This window comes from Falco punctatus (assembly GCF_963210335.1).
Source record: "Falco punctatus genome assembly, chromosome: 2".
NCBI lineage: Eukaryota > Metazoa > Chordata > Aves > Falconiformes > Falconidae > Falco > Falco punctatus.
In genome coordinates this window covers 81,346,556-81,371,618 of record NC_137581.1, presented here as the reverse complement: position 1 = coordinate 81,371,618, position 25,063 = coordinate 81,346,556, and the positions used below count along the sequence as shown (strand labels likewise).

Here is a 25,063-nt window from a genome sequence, read left to right as displayed (position 1 = left end):
TAAATCCTCTTACTCGGGATTTGAATTTCTATAGACTGCTGTCTGCCTTGAGGTATTGTATGTCGTCTCTGAACTGCAGCGGCCTCTCCTGCATAATAACTATTTCACACAGCAGTAGCCAGCTTCAGTGCTGCAATATTTGAGAGAGGTGCAGATGTTTGCTAGCCGCTTCTGTTTGTTGCAGAAATGGAAGTTGGAAATGATTACTATTTTTTAATTTTTTGGTGCTGGTAATTGTGATTAGTGGGTCTGCTTTTGGCTTTATGAGGTTTATGCGTTAGAATACATGCATGCTTTTTTTGTGTGTCTGATTTTGACTACTTAGCGGGGAGCTATGTATTATTTATCTGGCAAGAGGTGTAGGTTTGCTGTGTATGTGCATTTCAAAGGTTCTTGGTTTGAAAGGTTCTGGGGTTTTGTGCATTGCTTTGTGAAGATTGTTTAGTGTGAATGGTTTATTTTGCTGTAGTTACGGGCTTCAGTTTATCAGTTTATTTACTGTTGGTAGCTTAGTGTATAGCGCAAGCAGAAATTTACTACACAGAAAATTTTCATCATGTGGGTTTTGAGATTTCAAAGTCGGCTAATGTAATCGTAAGAATTTAAATGTTTAGGAGGCATCGATAAGGATATTCCTGCCTTTTTTGACTGTTCAGCACTGATACTACCGGTATAGTTAAAGATTAAAATGGTTAGATTTTCTTGTATGGTTGTGTGCTTTCTCTCAGTGAGTCTCGCTGTAATAGCCCTTCTGAAAAGCTACTGCAGAACAGTTGCCGATCATTTCTCTTTAGATCTGCTTATTTTTTACAATAGCATTGCTAGGTGAGAGGAAATCTGTTCCTTTCTGCTTTATCTTTTCATATTAATTGTTAGTGACAGTGCAAGATGACACATCTTTGCAAAAAGGATTTTGTACCGTTTAGATCGGTATACTCAATGTACAGGCCAAAGTATATAGGTCTGTTCCTTTTTTTCTTTTGTCAGGCAAAATGCAATGTAAAGTACAGCATTTTATTTTTATTTAGTCCTTTTTTTTTTTTTAAGTTGCCTGCTTAGTAGAATCACTATGGTAACCGACTAAAGGATGTCTCTGAGGCACACAGCCTGCATTGCAATGTAAGTGAGGGGAGATACTAAGTTGTCTGACTGCTTGAACAGTAGGAAAAGGAACAGGCAGGGCAGAGAAATAAGCTAATATTTAATATTTATTTATTTAATGCTTGCTCTGAGGTTAAAAAGTTATTTTACAAGTAATGTATATGTGAGTTCATAGTTTTCTGTGCTCTCTTCTGGGAATAATATTGCTAAAATGTTCATTAAAAATCTTAAATTTTTGTTACCATACAACTTGAGTTTGTTTCATTTCTTAAAAGCTTTTATGTATTACAAATGATGATAGAAGTCAGTGAAGAGGTAAGCTGCATCACTGTGTGCCTCAGAGCTCATGGAAGTGTCAGCATTCTATTTTATGCTTTGCTATAGTTAATACATTGATTTTCTAATATTTTTTCTATTAAAAATGTTTATTTAGAAATACAGTGATCTGTTAAACTCTTAGAAATCTTGGAGATGTGTGTTATTTAGACATACTCTACATGAGGTATTAGTAGGACCAGACCATGATGAAAGTTATCTATTATCTAGTAGCTCGGAGTATGACAATGCTGAAAATGAATTGCATATACACCCATTAATAAGGATTTATTTTTTTTTTCTTCTCTTCTTCTTCTCTCATTCTTCTGATGAGCTCCTGATGCCACCTAGTTTGGCATCTTAAACAGCCAGACCTAAATTAGCATTTTTGTGCCAACAAAAAAACACTACTGAAGCATCAGTAGTGTTTTGTGTATTAGAAGCCACCTGAAACTGTATTTTGTAGGTAACTGTATTTATTACCAATAGTATTATATATGCTATCTCTTAGGTTCTTATGTTCCTAGGCCTTATTCTGTATTTGATTAATATATTAATCCGAATTCTACACTGTGTAGGAATTTTCTGCAAAGTTTATGGAAGAGTTCAGAGGCACTTGAGTTTGCCTGTTCCGTTCATTTTAACACACTTGGTTGAGTTTCAAACTGTAAATAGTGCTCACTAAATTAGCATGACACTTGTGAAATGACTGCTTACATCCAGACTTTCTGGCAGACAGACTTCATTGCTCTGCTTGTGTGTGACCTTCGTTCTAGAAGAGTGAAATACTTGGCTCAGAACTTCAGAATGCACAGTTGTTTCAAGATATTTTTCATATCTCTTGAGGAAAAGTGATTAAAAATAAACAAGCTTTAATGTGTAACTGAAGTTACCTTAATACCTGGAGGAGAGGATGTAAGAATTTATGAACTCGTGTTTTAATGCAAAGGTATTCAGTTTGTGTGCTTTTTGACAAGAGATCAGTTTTTTTAAAAAAGACTTCAAATCACTCCATTTGAAGGAAGACTGTTCTGTTTTTCTAGATAGAAAAATGGAGAGCTTGGATGTTTCTCACCATGAGGCTGTGGGCTGGTATGACTACATTCCCAGTTGTGTATTCTGAGGAAAGCTTGATCTTCCAATTCTGACCATTCATTTGATGCAGCCATTCTTCTAGGTGCTATCCTGGTTGTTTTAAGAAGATGTCTGTTGCCATCCTACATTAGTAGAAGTGTTGCTGCATCTGCAATAAAAAAAAATTACTTTCCTATAACAAATAGTTGAACAGAAATTGAAAATTGTTTTCTTTAAGACACATGGTAAAATGCAGTATTGATTTTCAAGTACAAAATTGATTTATTCTTAGTAACTGGCCAGAGTGCTGCTATTACTTTGTTTGAAAAACAAATAATTCTCTTTTTTTCCAGCATTTTCAGTTAGCTTTGATTGACTGCAATCCCTGCACTTTGTCTAATGCTGAAAGTAAGTACCCTATAAGTATTTCCATTTATTTTGTTGTAGATTTTTTTAAGTTTTATGCTCAGAACTGCATCAATTCTTAATGAAACAATCCTTCAAAATCAAAAGAATCAGTACTGAGAGGGGGGATACTACAAAACTTGGCTCCATCTGTGAGTGGATACAGATCTTCCAGTGGAATTGTGAATTGTTATAATAAATGGAATCAGTAAAAATTGAGACTTAGCTTATTAATTGCTCTGAAGTCTTGAGTTCTGGAGGAAGTGTACTATTTGACTGTTCATTTATTTATTTATAAATGTAGTGCTTGTGCCATGGCACAAACTTAATAGCAATTACTTAAAACTTTGTGGCACCTTGATAATCTAGATAGTGATCATTTGAATGCCATTTAAATCTATAGATGTAAAATTCAGCATCAGTCTTACACTGTTGAAGTAGGAAGAAGTATAAAAAGTAATTTGATTGTTTTATTAGGTGCCAACTATATATTAGTCTGTACTTGAACATGTTAATCTTTCGGTGCAGTATGATCTGTCATATGTGATTTATATACTGTAGGCTGTTACAGAGCATCCTGCAGGTATTTATATTTATCTTAGTGGAACTGTATGCAAGAGTAGGCATATCCTGCATGTTTTGAAGCATTTAAGAATTAAAAGGCAGGCGTTGTGAAGGAAATGTCTACCTCAGGTTTTAAGGTACCTTCATGCTGCTCTTGGTGTTAAGTTAGCTCCTAAGTCTAACTTCAGAAGCATTGGATAAAGTATATAAAACATTTCTTTATTTCTTTAATTCAGAGCTGGATGGAATTGTGAGTATTTTATCAGCAAAGGGAGTGAAAGGGGGTTTGTTTACGTGGATGAAACTGCTGGCTGTTAGCGGTACCAAGGAGCCAGATGTGCTACAAGGACTTTCCCAAAGCTTTGTCACTTATCAGGAGCAGGCACAGATAATTTTTTAAAATTATTTGCAGAATTCTTCATAGGTCAATATACATTTATTGTTTTCTACCAGATACGTGTTTATTATATTTCATGTTAGTTAATACTATTTCTCACTCACTTTATTGTTTTTCACTGTATCTCTGGATTTTTGTAAGGTTTTCATAACCCTTCCCCCACAGTCCCCTCCGCCCCCAGATTTATGTAGAGTTACTGTAAAGGCTTCATTGCCGGTGGCCTTGGGCACAGTGCCTGACAAACCCAATGGAAGAGAGTGAGGAGGAATGAGAGGTGCTTTGTCAGGTTCTCCTGTACTGCTTAGCAGAAGGAGAACCATCCACTCAGACCCAGGGTGTCAGGTACAGTCACATAAATGCTTGAGATTGCCTTAATCCTACCCCTTGGATTTTTAAAGGCTGGGTGAGTAACAGTATTACAGTGAGTGTGTTCCTAGCAGAAATGTTTGCGTGCTAAGTATGCCAGCTCTCTATTTAGGTAGTCTGTAATGTGGCACTTTAATTTCTTTCCCCTGCATGGCATGGCTTCCTTTTGTAGCTTCACACTGAAGGGGGTTTTGCTATTAAGGGGAAAAAAATACAAGATTTTTTAGATATTGACCTCCCAAAACAAAAGCAGAGATTTTTCTTTGATCAGTACGGAGTGAAGTTTGGTCATGTGGTGAACATAATGGGTGTGTTAATGTGCTCTGTAGCAAGGAACACAGAAAGTTTTATTAAAATTTTAGATGATGTGTTTCCTTGTGACCTGGTTTCTGAAGTGCACTAGGATACCTTCTTTATAATAAGTGAAGGACAAAGCAGTGCACAAAGGGAGCTTTTCCCCTCCCTTGTGACCCAGAGACAAACCCTAGAAGTCCACATTACCTGTATAAACCTCTGTGTTGCACTCTTCTGTAGCTTAAAGAAAAAGAGATCTGTGTAATTGAAATAAATCAAGCTTTGCTCAGAAACAGGTGTTTTCTTACTTGCAGTCCTCAGGAACATAAGGCAAAAGTCTGTCTCCAAGGAATTTGTCTTTCCTCATCAAATCAGAATAAGGATTACATTCATCTCAACTGGCTTTTGCTGTCTGCCAGTCGATGGCTAGTCTAGGTTAGCCTCAAGCCTTATTGATCAGACACTCTACCTTTTCTTTAACGGTTTGAGCAGCATGAGGATAATTTTCCCTGTGCTTTTACTCTTGAACAACTTTCCTTTTCTTCCTCTAACCAGCAATTTTCTTGCCTCCGAGAGCTGCTAGTAGTGTTACGGCTTTCTGTGCAATTTGTATGAGGAATTTAAGGTGCTTTACTGTAATAACCAAAATATCATCTGTAATTAACACTTCTAGTTCAGCGTAACAGGGGAAAGACGATTCCTAAAAAGGAAAAAAATACCTAAATTTAAGAACCTGTATAAAGCTGGTAGTGTATAGTACAGTTTTCTGTTCTTTATTTCTAACCTAGCTATGTACAGAAAATAATACCTGTGTTCTCTTGCTGTGCATCTCTGCTTATTTTACTGTGAAGTTTGCTGAAAGGTTAATGGACTCTGCATTTCAGAATACAAATAAAATCCATGGACTGCCTTTCTGCAATATCTATTTGCATTTTTAATGCTTTGTTAGGATACATATTCATTCTGTCAGTTCTGCTATGTTAAGCATAAAATGTCAATGTAAACAAATACTATTTTTGTATCTTCAAAATGTAATTTATCTTGGGTTTGCATTGATAGATTTAAAACATTGTTTACCTCTCACTTGAAAAAGCATGCTGTAATTGTTGTTGTCATTCATTAAAACTAATAATTTTGATTTTCCCACTCTTACAGTTAAGTTTCACATCGCCCACTTGTATGAAATCCAGGTAAGATTTAAGCTCCTTTTCATAAAGTGTGGTTGAGTTTCTAACTGCATGATGTAATCAATTATAGAAGGTTTTGTAGTTAGGCTGAAGTCTCAAATGACTAAAGAAATTTTATTTGCTTTGGCTAAATTAAAAGGATTTTCTGTGTGAACTGTCATGATATAAAATGAAGTAGCTATTTTAATAAACATACACATTTACTAGTCTCCCAAGCTGAATGTAAAAAACCCCCTAAACATAACTTTTAGTAAAATTCTTTTATGAGATTATGTATGTCTTCTCAAAGTTAGGCTTAAAAAAAATGCAGTTTCTCAATTCATATGTATTCATACTGTTTCTCATACATACAAACATAGTTGAGTCTAGCCCATTGCCCAGGTGCCTTTTGAGTATATTTGACATGAAATTTTCAAATCCAATTGAACGTATGTGACAGAAGCATTTGACATCTGAGGTCAACAGTGCATAAAGCTGTGTCATGAATTCTATATCACATCCTACCACAGAGTTTTTGGGAAATCACAGAACAATTACTGAGCTTCCAGAATATAAGTAAATTAAAACCAAGTAGATACTGAAATAATAGCTATTGTATATATATGTAACTTGACTGACTGGACATATAATGTAAGTTGTATGCCCTTTTATCATGCTTATAGGTATTATATGACTGAGGAAGGGATGTGACATGAAAACAAAAACTGTTACAATTAAAATGGATGACAGGCACAAACTACATTTTCAGTCAGTGGAAAAGTAGCTTGATAAAGTATGTGCTATCTTTTGACGGCACAGTGAAAAATGACTTAAGGTATTTATATAGAAACAAAAGATATGAATTTGATAAACAAGATATTTTTCTTTTGAATGCTTTTGGTGCAAAGCTGTACAACAAGACAGAAATCCCCTGTCCCAAAACGCTATTAAGAAGCTTCAATGGAGTGTTACGGTTCTTACCTGGCCACCATCCAGATTTCATTCTGACCAGTGGAGCGCATCTGACACGTTTATATAACAAAGCATCCTCAACACTTAGTTCTTTTGATCTGCTAGAGTAAAATGGAAAGTTGAACAGCTCGGGTCACCGTGCCAGATGCCTTATGTAATTGTGCAACCAATGTTTCAAGTGCCTAAACTATGCTTTCTGACCTGATCATAGGCAGTGGGAACTTTATTTTTTAATGCAAGTCAGAGCAAAAAAGTTTCAGTGCATTCTACTATTAGACCTGGTTTGCTCACAGTTCTGGTTGGGAGGGGTATCTTTTCTGGAATTTGAGAAACTTGGAACCACAAAGGGTCTTGACTTCATTCTGGATATTACCTCTGACACAATGAAGAGATGTTTTTGGAGGCAGGCTGGTTGCTTGGTTTCTTTTAAAGGACGCAGTGCTACACTTTTCTGAAACCCTCCATATATTTGAAAATCTTCTACTCTGTAATATTTAATGAAAAAGTTAATTTATTCCTTGACTACATACCTTCACAGTACTGGAGTTTAAATGATCCCTTGCCAGCCTCTGAACAAGAGAATAGGCCAGTGCTGATAAGAGTTAGCAGTGATTTTTCACGATGTTTAATGCTTGTTTCTGTTATTTCATCTGTGACAGTGTGAGTCCCTCTAGCTCTTTAGGTTGGTAGCTTATAGGGTGTCTAAAGAAAGATGTCGGGTTGGATTCCCATCCCCCTGCCCATTTCTAAGGCTGTTCATGATGCAGCCAAACATCATGGACTTTGGAGCTTTGAAATTAACTTATGTCTGTAAGGAAGAAATTCTTCACTGTGAGCATGGTGAGACACTGGCACGGGCTGCCCAGAGCAGCTGTGGGTGCCCCATCCCTGGCAGTGCTCAAGGCCAGGCTGGATGGGGCTGTCAGCAACCTGGTCTGGTGGAAGGTGTCCCTGCCCATGGCAGGTGGAACTGATGATCGTTAAGGTCCCTTCCAACCCAAACCATTCTATGATTCTGTGAAATAACCCCAAATGTAAACATGACATTTTTCTGTAATATTTTTAAGGCATGTATGTAGACATTTCTAAAGGGTAAATTATACAACAAGTAACAAAAGTAAAAAAATACTCTAGATCTGGAAAACAGACCTATTTTAATAAGTCTTTCTCTATCCTCCCAAGCATGTAAACATCTTCTCCAAAGTGTGAATATTAGGCACTAATATTTACCTGTTTGACATCCAGATTGCTGCCTCTGCTGTCATGCTATACAGTGAACATCTGTTCATTTGCTTACCCTTCACAGTCATAAACTACGAATTTTGTTCCCAGTGCTAAATTTAAAAAAATTTTGCCTGATTGTTTTTATTTTGCTGGACATGGATATTTTATTTATTTATATTATTTGTTTTCTTACCAGTTGTCTGCATTTCATGAACACCAATTAAAAATCTTTTCTACCAACTTCCCCTTGTTCCATTTGAAAGTATGTAATTGCTGCTTTAATTTTTCTTCCTGACTAGAATAAGGTTTTTAAATCAACAGAGATGTCTTTTGTGATTGTGAGATCTCAAGAACTTAATAACATGTTTAACTTCTAATAGGTATTTATATTGTTCAGAGTCTTCTTCCAGTTGTCCCTTTTTTAATACCAGTACTCAGTCCTGTGTACTCTTTGCATAAAACAAATGTAACTAAGTCATGATTGTTTGCATTTAGGTGGCCCCATTTATATTAATATGCTCTTCATCAGTTTGCCAGAATGAAGTCTAATGTTGAATTATCTGAAAAATTTTTCTTAAAAAATTCTATAGAATTTTTAGTAAGTTAAAAAAAAATAATAAAGTATCTGTAGCAGACCTCAGCATTTATGTCTTCTAGACTTTTGTGGGAGAGGAGGAACAGAAGAATTAAGCTTTTAAAATACATTCACTGTTAAGCAGTTATTGTTAGGGTAATACGAAAATAAATGCTGACATGCTGACATTTTAAAAATGTCATTATTGAATTATTTTAAAAAATTAAAAATTCATATATTGAGAAGTCTTAACATTTAATATGTACAAAACAGTTCATACTGTTCCAGAAGTCAATGAAGACCAAGATCCTGACCTGGAAATGTGTTTTCTATATCAAGACCTGTTTTTACAGGGAGTTAAGAATTGCATGTTTCCATGCTTTACGCATACTTAATAAGATTACATACCTTCATTCTCCAGGCATAATCCATGGATGTGTTTTAATTCTGCATATGGTGGGACTCTTACCAGGACAACAAATAATGTTGATAAGGCAGTTCAAATGTACTGAAGGAAGGAGAGAGGCAAAATTATACCAGCTTCCCATTACTGATGATCTTCATTTCTGATATGAATTTCCTGGGAGGAATTTGTATAGAGTTTTTTTCAGAAGTAGACTCACACTCAAGCATTTCCCTTAAAAGCAGTATATTCATTTTAGTGTAAGAAGCATGATGCATGTATGAGGAGTTGACCAAATTTAATAATTTGCAAATTTCCCTCAAATATTTTAAGTAGACAATTTATATTAAATACTATATTGATGAAAGTTATTCTCTTACTATATATATGTCACTCATTAAAGTTTTCATATGCACTGTATGCAAAAAAAAAAAAGTTTAGAATTTTTTGCCAGTGTATTTGTGTGCTGTCAGTGCTGTGAAATCATTGCTATTGGTGATCTGTTGTAAGCTTTATGATTAATCAATTTACTTTTTTCCTTTTGCAGAGAAAGTATCACTCTGCAAAGGAAGCTTATGAACAGCTTTTGCAGATCGAAAACCTTCCTGCACAAGTAAAAGCAACTGTCTTACAGCAGTTAGGTATGTAAAATTAACTTTTGGTTTTCTGTGTTTCTTTTTTCCATCTTCGCCTTCAGCAGTGTTTTTTAAGGCTCCATTTCCAAACTGAATCTTAGACATCGAGTATGATACATGAAATTTTCACCCAAAATAGAATGCATAACAGTAGGTAATTAAGTAATTAACAGAGGAGAAAAAGGTTATTCGACAATTAAAAAGCTCTTAAACTTACCACATACAGTATGTATGTTACAGGTTTTGGGTGATGAGGCAGTGTTCTTTCAGGGGAGGAGTGCAGCAGTTAGAATTCTGTGTTCTCTGTTCTGCCTCTGAGAACATCCCTTGGACAGCCAAGCTAAATGCATTAATCCAAAATAATCTTCTCTGTTGCAGAATAGAAGAACATGGCAAATGAAAAATTCACCTTTTCTTTCTCTTTAATTATAGTGTGTAATGAAAACTTATTTCTGTAACTAAAAAGTTTATCAATAGTGTCCACTAAAGAAACCACGTAAAAAGAGGAAAAAGTACTCTTTCTTTAAAAATTGTCAGGTTCAATATTTAAAGTTAATAAATCATTTTTAGACCAAAGTTTCTGATGGGTGGGTAGAATAAATTACTTTTTTTCCTATATGCCTGATTAAATTACTTCCAGAACGTTTTGTTAAAATTGTTCAACCCAGTGCAAAAGTTCTTCATTCACTTTCTCCATGTTCTTCATCTAATTTATTATTCTAAATATTGATTTAGCCTGCTTATGCCCATTCCTTTTTTTCCACTTTACATAGAGGTCACTTAATTCAAATTAGTAAGTGGCACCAAGTTATGGCCACAGTGCATGCTTTTTTATTTTTTTTTTTTTTTCCTCCAGTGTAGGTTGTGTATGGATTTGGAGTGGGCTAATTTGTTTAGCTTTGAGTCTTCTGTATGAAATCACAAATTAAACTGCTGGAGGGGTTCACTGAAGGACTCTAGGTGCTGATCTTTTTGCTGTCACGTTAACAGTGTTGCTTATATTTCAATATCCTCTTTGAAATATTTTTTTTAACTTGGTATTATACCACCTAGTATAAATCATCAGCAATTTCATCCAGAAAGGCTATACATATGGTCAATGTAAGACAGGCTTCCCAAAATAGCTGACCAATGCTATTTCAACTCCGTTTGATGTATATTTCCACAATAGAAGCAAAGGCGCATGATTGTGTTCACAAAATCCTGCCACAGGTCTCTGTGCTAGCAATAAGAGCAATGACTTCGAGAACTGTCTGCTGTCTGAAAACTGGATTAACTCCCTTTATTCAATCAGCATAGGTCACCTAGTTTTGGAGTGTGGGTAGCTTCTATGTGGAGGAAGGGATAGAGTGGTCTTAACCAGAACATTCAAGGAATAATACCATTTCTTTTGCTCTTGCACTAACAGTGGTATTTATCAGAGTATGATATCGCAGATTCAGACTCTAGCAGTTTGGTAATAAAGACAGCTCCTCAGGAAGCACAGTCTGGGTGGTGCACTTGCTGCTTAGAAAAAAAAATAGAAAATACCTGTCATCTGCCAGAATGCTACTGGCAAAACCCAATCAAAATATAAATCCTTGCTCTTGTTGCTGGTTTCCAAAGCAGATTACTGTAGAGGAGAACCGCCCGATTCTCAGATAAATACATACCCATTTGAGCTGAAGCATGCTCAAGGTAGATGTAACAGTAAGATCTGTACAGTTGAGTAAGAGCAATTTGTTTCTTTCTTTTGTGCATATTTGCTTTCCAGACAGCGATTCTTTTCACGGCTTTGCCTAAAATTACACTAAATGAATGAGGCTGAAGATCAAACCTGTCCTGGTATTCTTTCTCCCATACTCAGCAGTTGCATAAGGAAGAGTGCAAGAACAACGTTAAGCATCTGCTTAGAGGTTCCCAAAGCACTCTCCCAGTGATTTTCTGCTTAGGGGTATTCCTAGGTGGTGTCTATGTAACTGGATGAGATGTCAGGTGATGCTAAAATGGGGAAGAGGCTCATCTCTTCTGACACTGAGGTGATGATGTTTACTGGGGGAAAAGCAATTGCCACTAGTTCGGCATGAGAATGATTGATAAACATAGAAAAACCTTGCAGCAGCATGAGCTAGGCTAGCATATCCTCTTGCTGAGGCAACATGGGTTTGTTACAAATTAGATTGTAAAGACCTGGAAAAGGGTGTGGAACATTTGTGAAGTATAGACAATATGTGTGTTTTTGTTTATTATGTTAAAAAAGTCCCAGGAGCGGAAGAGGAGTCGATATGCTAATTTAGAATTTGAGGTAGGGTCTGCAAATGGGAAACTGCACAGCTTACTAGGGCTTTTCCATCACCTTCTTTCTGCACGTTCCTCATTTTATGCATGAGAAGAGACATCCGGTTTCCTTCACCTGTGCTTGCTGTTCTATTAGAAAACTTCTCTTTGTTCTTCCTCACCCTCTCTGTTGCCTTCTGCCTTTTTCACCTCCCTGTGCAGGAAGATAAAATTGGGCAGCAACCCTTGTTTCAGCAGTGAAGCCAGATGGGGATTGCTAGTTCTTATTTCTGTCTCCTAGACACAGATTCTTTTTATCAGTGAACGTCAGTAAAGATCTCCTGAAGACACAACATGTTATCTTTCAATCCAGTAAAATTCTTATGAAACAGAAAATAGGCATCACTATACAGTTCCAAAGATTCAGGAAAATTGTTTAATGTCCTTTTTTTCACCCTTGTTTATAATCCCTGAGCATCTCAGCCTTTGCCTGGCACTGCACCTGACACATTTATCTTTAACGTGCAGTTAGGCATGTGCATTCAGACAACCCACCCTCACATAAGCCTTTTTTCTTAAAGCATGAATGTTTTCTTATGTCTAAGAACTTCAGTACCTTGGGATATGAATCAAAATCATAGCTTGTTTATGAAGTCCATGAGATAAAGTTGTGTACGTAGTATGTGTCTGCAAAAAATACTGGGGTTTTTTTCCTTTTTTTTTTCCTTTTCTTTTTTTTCTCATGGGTAGAGTTTTGGCTTGATCCATCTTCAGACAAGATAAAGTAGTACTTGTTTATTTATTTATTTAGGTATTTAGCACTGTAACCACATGGCTTCTAACCTGACGTTTCTTGCAGTCCATGAAATACTCAAACTTCTGCTTCTGACCACAGTTTACAAGTGATACTTCTTAAAATACCTCAGGCAAATGTTGTTCAATAGATAGGATTTTCTTTTAGATTGCTTGTTTTAAAGCATGGAAGTTTGCCTTCCACTTGCAAAAGTGCCACTGTGACTATTAACAGAGTATAAGCCCATGGAATAAAAGCTACTTTCTCTAGCATTTCAGGTGAGATCTGAAACTGATCTGGATCTTTTGGGTGGTATTACCTGTTCGTGTAGTTAGACTGTATCACAACTGATAAGTGCTGGTTTCGCTGGTGGAGGTTTTAAATGAACATGCAGCAGAGGTGTGTGTACAAGTCTGTAGGTAACTAAAACTTTATACAAACTTAGGATATTTTATGAAATTGGTATCATAATGTTCCACAGAGGACCATTTGTGGGCAGGACACTATAAAAGCATAGGGACAATCTGTTGTCACATCTTACGTTTTGCAAGTTGGCTGAAAAGCAGTGGATTGTTAAGACAAATAAATGGAGCTTAAGCAAACAGCAAGACATTGCAGACCAGTGTGGTATGTAGTGGTTTCAGCAAGCCTGCTGCCTGCTACAGTGGACTTCCCTGTACTCATACAGATGGGAGTGAGATGATTTTGTGGCTGCTTAAAGGAATTCCATCTTAAGCATAGAGCCACATGAGCAGCTTGAGAAGTTGATGAAGGTGCTTTATTTGAAATGGAATCAAGCCTTGCATCAGTGCTTGAGCGGAGCTGTGTTGTAATAGCATGTGGAAGATGATACGGGAGCATGGTTTGTGCGGGAGGCCTTTAAAGTGGGAATGAATAACTTGTCTAACAAAGGAAGAAGGCATTTGAAAGACTATAATGTGTGGTTAGATGAGGAAATAAAATTATCTTTTCAGCAGAATTTGTTATGTAGATGAGAGGTGATTGCATTTGTCAAGGTGAATGGAAAGGATGTTGTGATGAAGATGAAATGACAATGTAAGAAAGATTTAAGTGGAAACACAAAAAACCTTACCTGTGTTTTGTGGGGAATTCTCCAAATGTAGATAGGGGATAAATACAAGGATTCAGAAGAAGAGGAGTAAACTGAATATAATATATAGATAATTGACGTGTGTGACAGGGAGAGTGAGTGATGGCATTTTTCACAGTGACAGGGAAGATATCTGTTAAGAGGAGGATAGTGTTAACACTTTCAGATTAACTTCTTATAGTAGAAGATTGAGCAGTTCATAATTGTGCTTCTAACCTCACAGAAAATTGTTTAAACTAAAAAAAGCTTTAAAAGTACCTGAAAGTAATTTTGACTGGAGTCCTTTTGTCCTGTAATTTTAGTATAGAACTTTAAGAGTTTTAGAAGTTTCATTCATAATGTTATGTGTAAGTGATAATATTGTTTGATACACCTGTTTTTAAAGAGGAACTAATGCTATGAATATGTTGCTGTGCCAAAGTGGTGTTAAGTGGTCTTAGGGAATTTCACTTCTGCCATTCATGGATTCTTTTTGTAGGCTGGATGCATCACACCGTGGATCAGCTTGGAGACAAGGCAACCAAGGAAAGTTATGCTATACAGTATCTCCAGAAATCTCTAGAGGCAGATCCAAATTCTGGTCAATCCTGGTATTTCCTTGGAAGGTGAGAAATGACTTTTTACAAATGTAGTTACACTGTCTGTGTTTTTTGAGGATATCCATTATTGTGAATATCTCATGTTGGTTTTCTTCTTAATACTTTCAGAGGAAAAACAAAGGGAAACGATGTATGTATCTACTGAAGTCTAGTTTTCTGAAAAGTGTATAAAAAGGCAAGGTGCTAACATATTTGGGATGAATATAGATTACAAGTTGAAATGAAGTCTGTTACCCAAGTGGTCCTGCTTTTTCTTTGATAGTTATTTTTCCAGCTACACATTTACAGTAATCTGAGTCTGCCCTACATGGTTTTACCTGTGGTTCTCCTGCTACCACATCTTCTATTTTCTCTCTTTTGTGGTAAATGTTCTGTAAATGTTGTTGCTTTTCTTCATACCTTTGTCACAATTCTTGATCTCTTTATTTTCTCAAAGTCTCCCTTCTAATCTTAGTTAGCTTTTGCACTGAAATGCCGGTATTTTCCCTGGATACATCAATTTATAAACAGCATATATTGCAACTAAATATTAGGCCAAGATAACTCAGATTGATCCATTCTAATATCTGTTTAAGTGTTGTATTAATTTTGTACAAACAGACAGTATTTTTTACTTGAAAATTACCTCATTCCAAGATGAGCGATTTGACTTTTCTTGGTCTCCTTTTTAAGAAAACAGAGCACCTTACACAAACCAGGAGTAACTCTTGAATTAATCAGGTTTTGGAGAAAGCTTTGAGGATAATTCAAGTCCATAGGTGAACAAGTCAATTCTGTTGAGAAATACATTAGAAAGGAATTATGCAGAAATAAAATTAATATGCTAACTTCAGTATCTTCCAGCTGACTTTCTTGAAGGTTCTGGTCACATACAACTGGAACCTACTTTTGGTTTTGTTACCCTCATTATATTCCTTCAGCTGTTCTTGTAAGATACAGCTCTTGGACCAGCTGTCTGCAGGCTGAGGGAGGAGCCAGCAGCATTGAGTGCTAAGGGCAGAGGGCTAGATAGAGCAGGTGTGGAGGGAAAAGGGAAAATGAGCCAGGGGTCATCTGGTTCATCTTACCACCCACTGAGCTGAAATCCTGCTTTTTCTTCAGTAGTCCTGTTCCACGTGCCTTGAGCTAGTGGAGTTCTTACACAGCAGCAGGACAGAGCCAGGGCTCCATGAAGTATGTGTGCGCTGCCAGCTATGCTTCTACTCCTGCTGTGCCACTGCTTTCATGTGGTTGGAGTTCAACTTAGGACCGTACAAACAAGGGGGTAAAATGCAGGAAATGGGGGGAAGAAATCTAGTGGAAGCATCTCTTCTATTCTGCAGGGAGGACTAGAGCAAAAACGTTTCTGTGCCCGATTCCTCCAGTCCATATGCTGGCAGAAGAGGAGAACAGAGTTACGTGGTTGTGCATTCACTCTTCCTCTTTTTCCATCTTGTGTTACTCTTTCCTCTGCTGGTTGTCCAAACTGGATAGCAAGTTGTTTTAAAGCTACCTTTCAAAAATATGCCACCATCCCTCACCTTCCCCAATGAAAAGCAATCCATCACTCTGTTTGACATTTTGTTGGGTGCTTTATGTTAGTGCCATCCTAGTCAGAGTCTTCATGTATCTGATAAGCCGACAGAATGAAACATGTCTTGGAACCTGGGTTAGATTGTGATTAAAACGATCTTCTGGAATATTTTATTCAGTCTTAATGGATGGTTTTAGGCAAAGTACTGCTAGATTTTACTGTAGTCTTTTCCTAGTGTGCCTCAAGAATACATGAAAGAGTATAGCATGTTTGACAAATCTCTGTACTGTTTTGTTTGGGTTTTATTTTTTACTGGAATAAATCTTCTGTTATTTGTGTTTTGAAAGTTGTCAGTTCTTTTTCCAACAGGGAAATATATTACAAATAATATAAGAAGCAGAGCTATTGTAGATTAAACTAGGTGTGTGTGTGTGTATATATATATATATATATAAATATTGTATTTATTTGAAGCTTTTAATTTTAAAAGGTAGGTATTACTCTCTGTGGTATAATTGTAGTTCTCTGTAGAGTTCTGATGTTTTTGCTTATAACGCCAGAATACCTTTGCCTTTGTATGTGAAAAATATTCAAGTAAGAAATTATGAAAAAATCGAGAACATCAAGATTATTTTACAGAATTTTATGCTCTGTATATGCAGTAAAACTAACTGGTTTGTTGTTTGTTACTGAAATCTGATTGAGATGGGATAAATGCACCTAAGTTTCCCAGGCAATCAGGAAACATACTGATTGAGTTGGTTAATATCTCTTAATAATTCTGAAACACTTCTTGTAGAACATGAAGTTTCATAACCATTTGTTTCATTAAATCGGTAACTTAATTCTTTATAATGCTATCTGTAGATAAATACTGTTGTTATTGACTGATAAGTTATCACAAATGATAGAAATGTAAGTCTTTAAAATATGGTATGACTTTTCCTTACAAATGCAGTAGGCTAGCGTTTAAGCAGTTCTAGTGTACTTTTCAAATAAATAATCAATAGTACATGTTGATTAAGATGTTGGAGTCTGCTTATGCCTGGCATTCAGAAACAGCAAATGTTTTGGATTCATCTAGATGAGTATGTATTTGCATGACATCATTTATCAGATCTGTCTCGGTAAGCCATCCTCAATGATTACCTTCTATAAATATTACCAAAGTTCTTTTTTTCTTCTCCCAGGTGCTATTCAAGTATTGGGAAAGTTCAGGATGCCTTTATATCTTATAGGCAATCTATTGATAAATCAGAAGCAAGTGCAGATACATGGTGTTCTATAGGGTAAGAATGATACAGGGTAATACAGTGATATAATTCAATGCTAATATATATAAATAAAGACTGTCAACTTTTTAATTCTTTTGTGCTCTCAAGGGGGACTATAAAGCTCTTTTATTTATACCTTCGTGTTGCCAGACTTGTCTGATTTGAAGTTTAAATAATACATTTGTATTTTTTTTTAAATACTGAATATGCTATGCATATGAGCTTTGCATGTTAGGATTTTGTGTTGTTTATGCTTATTGCTGTGGCTTATATAATGGCAACATTTATTAAGGGTTTTGAGGGGGATGTGTGTATTTGACTTGTTTGTATTTTGACTCTGTTATTAATTCTCAACTTCACTAATCTTTCTATTCAGTGTGCTGTATCAACAGCAAAATCAGCCTATGGATGCTTTACAGGCCTATATCTGTGCTGTACAATTGGACCATGGCCATGCTGCAGCCTGGATGGACCTAGGCACACTCTATGAGTCCTGCAACCAGCCTCAGGATGCCATTAAATGCTACTTAAATGCAACTAGGAGCAAAAACTGTAGTAATACCTCTGCACTTGCAGCACGGATAAAGTATTTACAGGTAAAACTAACATTTTAAGAAGCGGGAAATAGTCTTCCAAATACACAGCAGAGGGGAGGGGAGAAGTAACACACAAGTTTAACCTGCAGTTGTTCGTGGTGTGTATAACCTGTTTTCATGTGTATTGTAAGCATATCATAGCCTGTAATATTTTATTTCTTCATTTTTAAGTGGAACTTAATTCCTTATAAACACTATTTTGCACATTTAATCAAAGCATACTGTTTTACATCACTTTGCTTTTTTCTTTGTATTGTCTGCATTTTTAAGTTCTCATAACATAGAGAGAGATTTACACACACACTATCTTTCACTCTTGTTTGCAATTTCAGAAAAAAGGAATTATGAGACCTCTGAATCCAGAGCTCATCTTTGTTCTGATTCTCACAAAGGTTTATATTCTGGTTACCCTCTTTATACCTAGCACCTTTCTAAAACCCGAAATTTTAAATCTATCCTCTCTTTAAGATATAATTAGCTACAGCATTTAGGAAGATTTCATGGACTTGCTCTTACTAAAGTAGGCTTGTGTTAAATTTGCTTTTTACATAATTTTTCCTAGGCTCAGTTGTGTAACCTTCCACAAGGTAGTCTACAGAATAAAACTAAATTACTTCCTAGTATTGAGGAGGCATGGAGCCTACCAATCCCCGCAGAGCTTACCTCCAGGCAGGGTGCCATGAACACAGCACAGCAGGTGAGAAGTTGGGTTATGTTCTGCAGGTGCCCAGCTTTAAGGGTTCTTTACAATCGGTAGTGGTCAAGCTTATTTTATTGAGCACAGGACTGGCTTTTATTAATAAAAAGCCTTTGATTTGTTTGCAAAGGGATATTAGATCAAGAAGCTCCCTATAATATGGGAGAAATATGGGGGTACCAATTTAGAACCTTTGTGGCTTTTCATGATTTTAAAAGATTTCATCTTAAATAGAAATGCTGCAGTGGTTTAATAATCCCATGAAAGGTACACATTCCTCCATTGATGACCATATGGAAACTGATTTTTCAGTTATTGAGATCAGCTTCAGAATATCTACTCGGCCCTTTTAATATATATGGGCTGTTAAAATATTATAATTTAAAAGAAAGAATTAAGAATATATAGAACCATATTTTTGTCTTCCTTCTGTGATTCTTAGGCTTGTAAACCTCATCATCCAAATACTGAACCTGTACTAGGCCTCACTCAAACACCAATTTCACAGCAATCCTTGCCACTACACATGATTCCTTCTAGCCAAGTAGATGACCTGACCAGTCCTGCCAAGAGGAAAAGAACATCTAGTCCAACAAAGGTATATATTCTGATGAACTAAAGAGCCCCCTACCAAAATTATATGGAAATATGCATTAAAACAATGCAGCATGCACAGAATTTGTGCTGTAAATTTTAATCCTTTGGCATCAAGGTGGGGAATGTTTTTAGGAATTTGAAAAAACATTTTTCAGGGATTTGTTTAATCAGGTTGCAGTTCAGACAGGGAGTGCGTAAGGGCAGTGCGTATTGGTGGCACTATACTACAGTCATAGTTGTGTAAGTGAAAAAGTACGGTCATAGTCTGACAGAGAGGGAGACGATCATGTCATCCTGTCTATTGCCTTTGCTTATATTTAGAGTTCAAGTGTTTCATCATCATGTAATAGTTTTACAGTAGATAAAGTATTCAGCTTTAAAAGTAGTGTACATTTAATTGCGTAATTTTACTTGATTGTTTCTCTTTATGATACTAGATACTTAATGTTTTAGTCTGACTACTCTGATACTGTATGGGAATGATAGAATGAGACTTGGCATGGTTTAGTATGTTCCTTGATTATGTTATTCTTGAAACAATGACTAGTTCTTTCATAAGCAAGATAAAATCTAGATAGTAAAAAAAATTATGTTGACCCTTTGATGACCATTTTAATGTCATGTTTTCTCTCAGAATACTTCAGATGTTTGGAGCAGTGGCCATACAGTGTCACATCCTCCTTTACAGCAACAAATTCATTCTTGGTGCTTGACACCACAGAAATTACAGGTATGTATGTTGAAGATCTTCAGAAGCTTTGATGTATTTTTTTGTTTCTTTCTTCCTGTTAAGTAAATTAATCTGGAACATTTTTCGGTTTCACATTTCTGAAATTCAGTATGAAGTTCTTTCCAAACAATTCCCACAGTTGTAATTGAAGTTGTGCTAATATTTGTGGCTACTCTATGTGAGATTAGTTCTGTAGTAAAATTAATGATCTCTAGCAGAAACTGAACACTTACATTGTATGAATTCTGTGATTTATAAAGTAAGAACATACCATAATTCTTTTTTCTTGTGGTGCTCTAAAGATACATATGCAAATTGCCAGACTTTTGTGCCAAGTGAGTTTTGCTATTTGCTCTAATGTGGGAGATACTGAAGTACTGTAATACTTGCTTTCCTCTGAGGTAGCTTCTTGTATCAAGTTGCGTAAACAAACACATAAATTCTACAAAATGCAGTTACTCAAATGAAATCTGGTACTGCTCTTCTGTATTTTGTGTTATCTAATACATTTATATGAAATGCTAGATTTTATTTTTGAAATTTTGTTGCAAGTCTTCTTTCAGGCCATTTTTGTTACGATGTTTTGTTGTCTCTTCAGTTCATTAGGGCTTGCAGTGAGCTTCAGCAGGAATTCCTTGTTTTGAAAATCAGGCCTAGCTGGAAACTCTTACCCATGTTATCACAGATACTGCTTTGGATGCAAGGAAAAGTAGAAGGGAGGCACAGTGCAGAGACAGAAGGCTTTCTGACTGAGCAGTGTTCCCTCAACTCTGATAGCATTCTTCAGCTGTTTCTCTGTCTGAACAATATTGGCTTTATTATGCTGCGTAATTTTTTCCTCCCTTCCCTCCCTCTTCCCCCACCTCCACCCCTGTAGTCCTCCCTAATCACTCTGATTCTTGCTTTCTTCATGCATTCTCATTAAATAATGCTCTCTGCTTATTTTATATCCTGCTACTATTTCCCCTTTTTAGTTTCACCTTTATGTAGATCCAGCTTCCTCCTCCAAGCAGTATCCAAGTAGGCTTCTTTAAGTATGGTGTACTGGATTTGCTGGCAACAGCTTGACAGGGTTCCAGTGTATATGAATAGGAAGGCTAAAAAGATATTCTGCAAGATGAAAGTGAATAAAGCCATCCCATTTTGTACGTCATCCTTTTAAAAGTGGCAGCTCAGAGGCTGGATGGATATGGCACATAGCTGAGCCATTTGATGTGTGTTTAAAAAAGGGAGAAGGGTAGAGAGGGCTGTGGCCACACATTAGCCACTGGGCCTGCAGCTTGCTGGTGGAGGAGGGATGGGTGTTGGTTTCACTGAATTGGTGGGCAGCAGGAAGAGAGCTGCCCGCCAAGCCTCTGCGCCCATAGCACTGGAGAGAAGCGCAGACTTGCCTCTGCTGACCTGTGTGCTAGGTCAGTCCTGGTTCATGTTACCCTGTGTAGACTTTTTTCTTCTTTTTTTTAAAGCAAATTAACAACCGAAGAGCCCTGGTTTGTGCTTCTGTGTACCTGGTGCATGCACTCCCATGCAGACTGTTTCTATCTCACAATCACATATAGATAAATAGATTGGTTCTACTCATTGCAGTTCACTACAGGGGGACTTCAGAATGGAAGCTACTGTTAATCCAGGGAGTTTGAACAATCTTTAACTACTTTTTCAGAAAATGTTAGATTTTATTCTTTTTTAGTTGATAGCGTTGCAAATACAGTTGTTCAAAGCAGAATGAACTACACTTTATTTCATACTCACAGGTCAGTTCCATTTAGGTATTACTAATACAGCATAGTCAAAGCAAAGGAGATGAGAAGGATGTAAAAAAATAATACAGGCAGACCTGAGAAGGAACTAAAGGAAACCTGATTTATGTTTGATTTTGGTGAACTTTGATCTGGTTTGTTTGTGGGTTTTTGTCTGGGGTTTGGGGTGTGTGGGGTTGTTGTTTGGATTTTTTTGGTGGTGTTTTTTTCTTTAAGGATTTACAGTGATGTGAAGAAACTTAGTATTGCAGAACAATCAAGAAAAATGTCTGTATGTCACCTTTTGCTTAGCAGAACTTTTGTACTCTTCTCCGCAGACCCCTCTTTCCTTCTGAGATGGTGCTTTTGTGTTCCACAATATCAACATTTATGTCATGCCACTTCATAGCAGCAGACTTGCTGGTAGAATGATGGTGTACTGAGTACTTTAAAATGAATACAAAGATCAGATTTCTGGTAATAATAGATACTCAAATTTATTAGTTGGAAATGAGTTCAGTATCGTAACTTAGGATCTTTCTGTAAGTTAGTTCTATAGTTTTCTGGGTTTGTTTTCTCCTATTTTCTGGAGTTTTCATGTGTGACTACAGGTTGAATTTACTTCCATGTTGAACAGTATTAATAAAAGAGTAGCACAGTACAGAAAAAGTGTTAAAACATACCTAATGATGATAAGAATTCTGTATGATCATACTTGAATCTAGTTTTCTTTTATAGTACCAGTACACTTAATTGTAGTGTGGTGGTAATATTTAAACACTCAAATAATTTAGAAAATCCCTTTAGTTTTAGGAACTAGTTGGTTACAGAACAGTGTATGGAAAGATATTTTGGTCTGCAACAGAAATCTCAATCATTTTTTTCAGCTTCACAGGTCTTGTCTTCATGGATAATTTTTAGTATTGTATGCAAGGAAGTTACTAAAAAGTACATGCAATTTAATGATTCTGAACTGTACTGCTGTTTTTTCAGCACTTGGAACAGCTGCGTGCAAACCGGAATAATCTAAATCCAGCACAGAAACTTATGCTGGAACAGCTGGAGAGTCAGTTTGTCTTAATGCAGCAACACCAGCAGGTGAGAACAAAAATATTTTCTTTTCTGCAAAACTTTTTTTTCAGTAATGGTGTCTGTTGTGTTTCTTGAATTCTGGAGAATTTCTGTTGTACAGAGGGCCTTTACTACACCAAAAAAGGTTATCTTTTTTTGTATTAAGTGTAGTGGTGGTTTACTGGTTGAAACATAATAGGTTTAGCTGTGTTTTATTATAGGACTACCAGAAAATGTAAAAATTTTCAAGCCACACTTTCAAACTAAAGTGAGTGGAAATGTAAAAGGAATCTTACTTGAAAAATACTTAGGTGTAGTAAGCCATATTACATCAGATCTCACATCTTCTCATTGTTCACTTGTCTCTCTCTTAGTGTCCAACCTCAGCAGTAAAATGTGAACGCTCAAAATAAAGGCCTAGAAGAAAAGTGTGCTAATAGTTTTACCTTAAAATCCACTCAGTGCATTTGTGAGCATGAGTCACCTTATTTCTCAAAAGCAACTGTGAAGATCTGAAAATCAGTATAAAATTGGAATTGACCATTGCAATGAAGTAAACAAACTTGTGCGATCTTTACTTTTTAAATTCTGCAGCTGATGTTCTTGTGCTTTGTTCATCTTCCATTAGATGAGACAAACAGGAGTTGCACAGGTACGATCTACTGGAATTCCTAACGGGCCAACAGCTGATTCATCACTGCCTACAAACTCTGTCTCTGGTCAGCAGCCACAGGTTGCTCTAACCAGAGTGCCTAATGTCGCTCAGCGTGGAATCCGTCCCGCCTGCCCTGGGCAGCCTATGGCTAATGGACCCTTTCCAGCAGGCCCCATTCCCTGCAGCACAGCAAGAACGCTGGGTAGTACAGACACTATTTTGATAGGCAATAATCACATAACAGAAAGTGGAAGTAATGGAAACGTGCCTTACCTGCAGCGAAACGCACTCTCTCTACCTCATAACCGCACAAACCTGACCAGCAGCGCAGAGGAGCCGTGGAAAAACCAACTATCTAACTCCACTCAGGTACACAATTTCAGCTTACTTATGGGTGTGCTAAGGAGGCTTGATAAGCAAGTCACTGTTTGAAGTCTTATTTGTAAACACACTTTTTCTGTTCCCTGAAGTTGATGACCTAGATGCAAATAAAACATACATTAGGTTAAATGCTATTTTGCCTATTACTTTTTATTGTTAAAAATCTATTTATTAAATTAACTACTTTCAGGATAAAGAAAATGATCATTAACAAAAAAGGCAGTTACGTACCACCCAGCTGCCTACCTTTGCAGAAGAGTTTCTTTAAAAAGGAATACTTGTACACCTTTTTGTTACTACTTTAATTTGAAATTATGTGACTTTGTTTTTCGTGTAGGAGCAACGTGCATATTTCATGGAAGCTGAATGTTGTAGTTATTTTTGACATTACGTGGTTGTCATCATATAATCATTCCCCGTATTTTGTTTCCATATGATATTTCAAAATCAGTATCTAGCAATCAGTCCCACAGTTGTTTGCAAAGAATGATGACAGTAAAAATCCATAGGGATTAAAGTGTCTAAGTAAGGGTGTTTTGCATATGAGAGTGTTAACTTGAAGTTGGAGATTTTGGTGGTTTTTTTTCATTTGAGCTTAAATGCCTTTCTTCCAAGACATACCTTGGTAGATGTAACGAGGTGTTCTGTAGGAAGATACCGTAACGATTCAATTCAGTTTTACCAGATGGGTTATACAGCTTGATACAATACTGTTTTCTTCTCAAAACTGCATAAATTTCTTGTTTAATTAATATTACATGTTACTTTAGTGCTGAAGAATTGGGAGTGGGCAGTGATACAGACAGATGCTTAACTGCACATACATGCTTAACTGCACATACACGGTGAAAAAGGCTGAGATGGTATTAGAACATCTTGTGTAAAACACGGTTATTCAAAACCAATGTGTTATAACATGATTTTTTAAAAGTTTCCTGTCTATCAGTAGTACTGTTTATGTGGTTTATAAGGATGGCAGGGGGGATGGGTGGAGCCTGTTAGCATCACTACCTCTTGCTTGAATTAAAATTCACTTTTCTATTTTTTCTGCATTGTATAAAAGAAGCTCTGCATTTGCGAGAGGTATCTTACTTCATATTAGATGTCTGGTGCTAGCATCCAATAGGCGAGTAATAAATTGTAACAGGAGAGGAGTTGACCGCTTTCCTTAGAGATGATGTTTTTGGAAAGTCTGGGTAACTGTTCAAGGAAAGCTTGTCGTTTCCTGTATCCATTGCATCTCTGTTCTGTGAAGTGTATTCAGAGAACATGGTCTCCGCAGAGTTTCTGAGTCTGTAACATTCTCCACAGGTACCAAATGAACTCTTGATTTAGAAAAGTATTTATCAGTAATTAAGCTACATAGAGGAATTAAGAAATTACATATACAGGTGTGACATGCATAATGCAGTTTGTAATTAACAATATGTGTTGTAACATTTCTAAAAGACAAGTGAAAACCAGGCTAGGAGGAAGCTTCCGTCACAGTTGGGAGCCTCCAAAGTGGGAATGTTGCCCTTTCCAAAATAAAACCTCAGTTACAAGGAGATATAAAAGTGGA

General features: G+C 36.5%; 1 protein-coding gene across 19 annotated transcripts in view; it reads left to right on the top strand.

Moving 5' to 3' along the window:
- KDM6A (lysine demethylase 6A) overlaps window positions 1-25,063 on the top strand; it is a 175,760-nt gene that overhangs the window by 96,586 nt on the left and 54,111 nt on the right. For 7 of the 19 annotated variants that reach the window (XR_013925809.1, XR_013925810.1, XM_080374269.1 and 4 more), the window contains 12 exons: window positions 2,844-2,898; window positions 5,672-5,706; window positions 8,075-8,140; window positions 9,403-9,496; window positions 14,129-14,255; window positions 16,953-17,051; window positions 17,413-17,632; window positions 18,195-18,329; window positions 18,772-18,927; window positions 19,561-19,656; window positions 22,389-22,493; window positions 23,095-23,490. Coding sequence is in view for 17 of the 19 variants with exons in the window: in XM_080374269.1 (XP_080230395.1) it covers window positions 2,844-2,898; window positions 5,672-5,706; window positions 8,075-8,140; window positions 9,403-9,496; window positions 14,129-14,255; window positions 16,953-17,051; window positions 17,413-17,632; window positions 18,195-18,329; window positions 18,772-18,927; window positions 19,561-19,656; window positions 22,389-22,493; window positions 23,095-23,490 (1,584 nt within the window). In the remaining 2 variants the exon portion in view is untranslated. The remainder of the gene's footprint in view (window positions 1-2,843; window positions 2,899-5,671; window positions 5,707-8,074; window positions 8,141-9,402; window positions 9,497-14,128; window positions 14,256-16,952; window positions 17,052-17,412; window positions 17,633-18,194; window positions 18,330-18,771; window positions 18,928-19,560; window positions 19,657-22,388; window positions 22,494-23,094; window positions 23,491-25,063) is intronic. The other 12 variants (XM_080374256.1, XM_080374266.1, XM_080374263.1 and 9 more) reach the window with 7 other exon arrangements.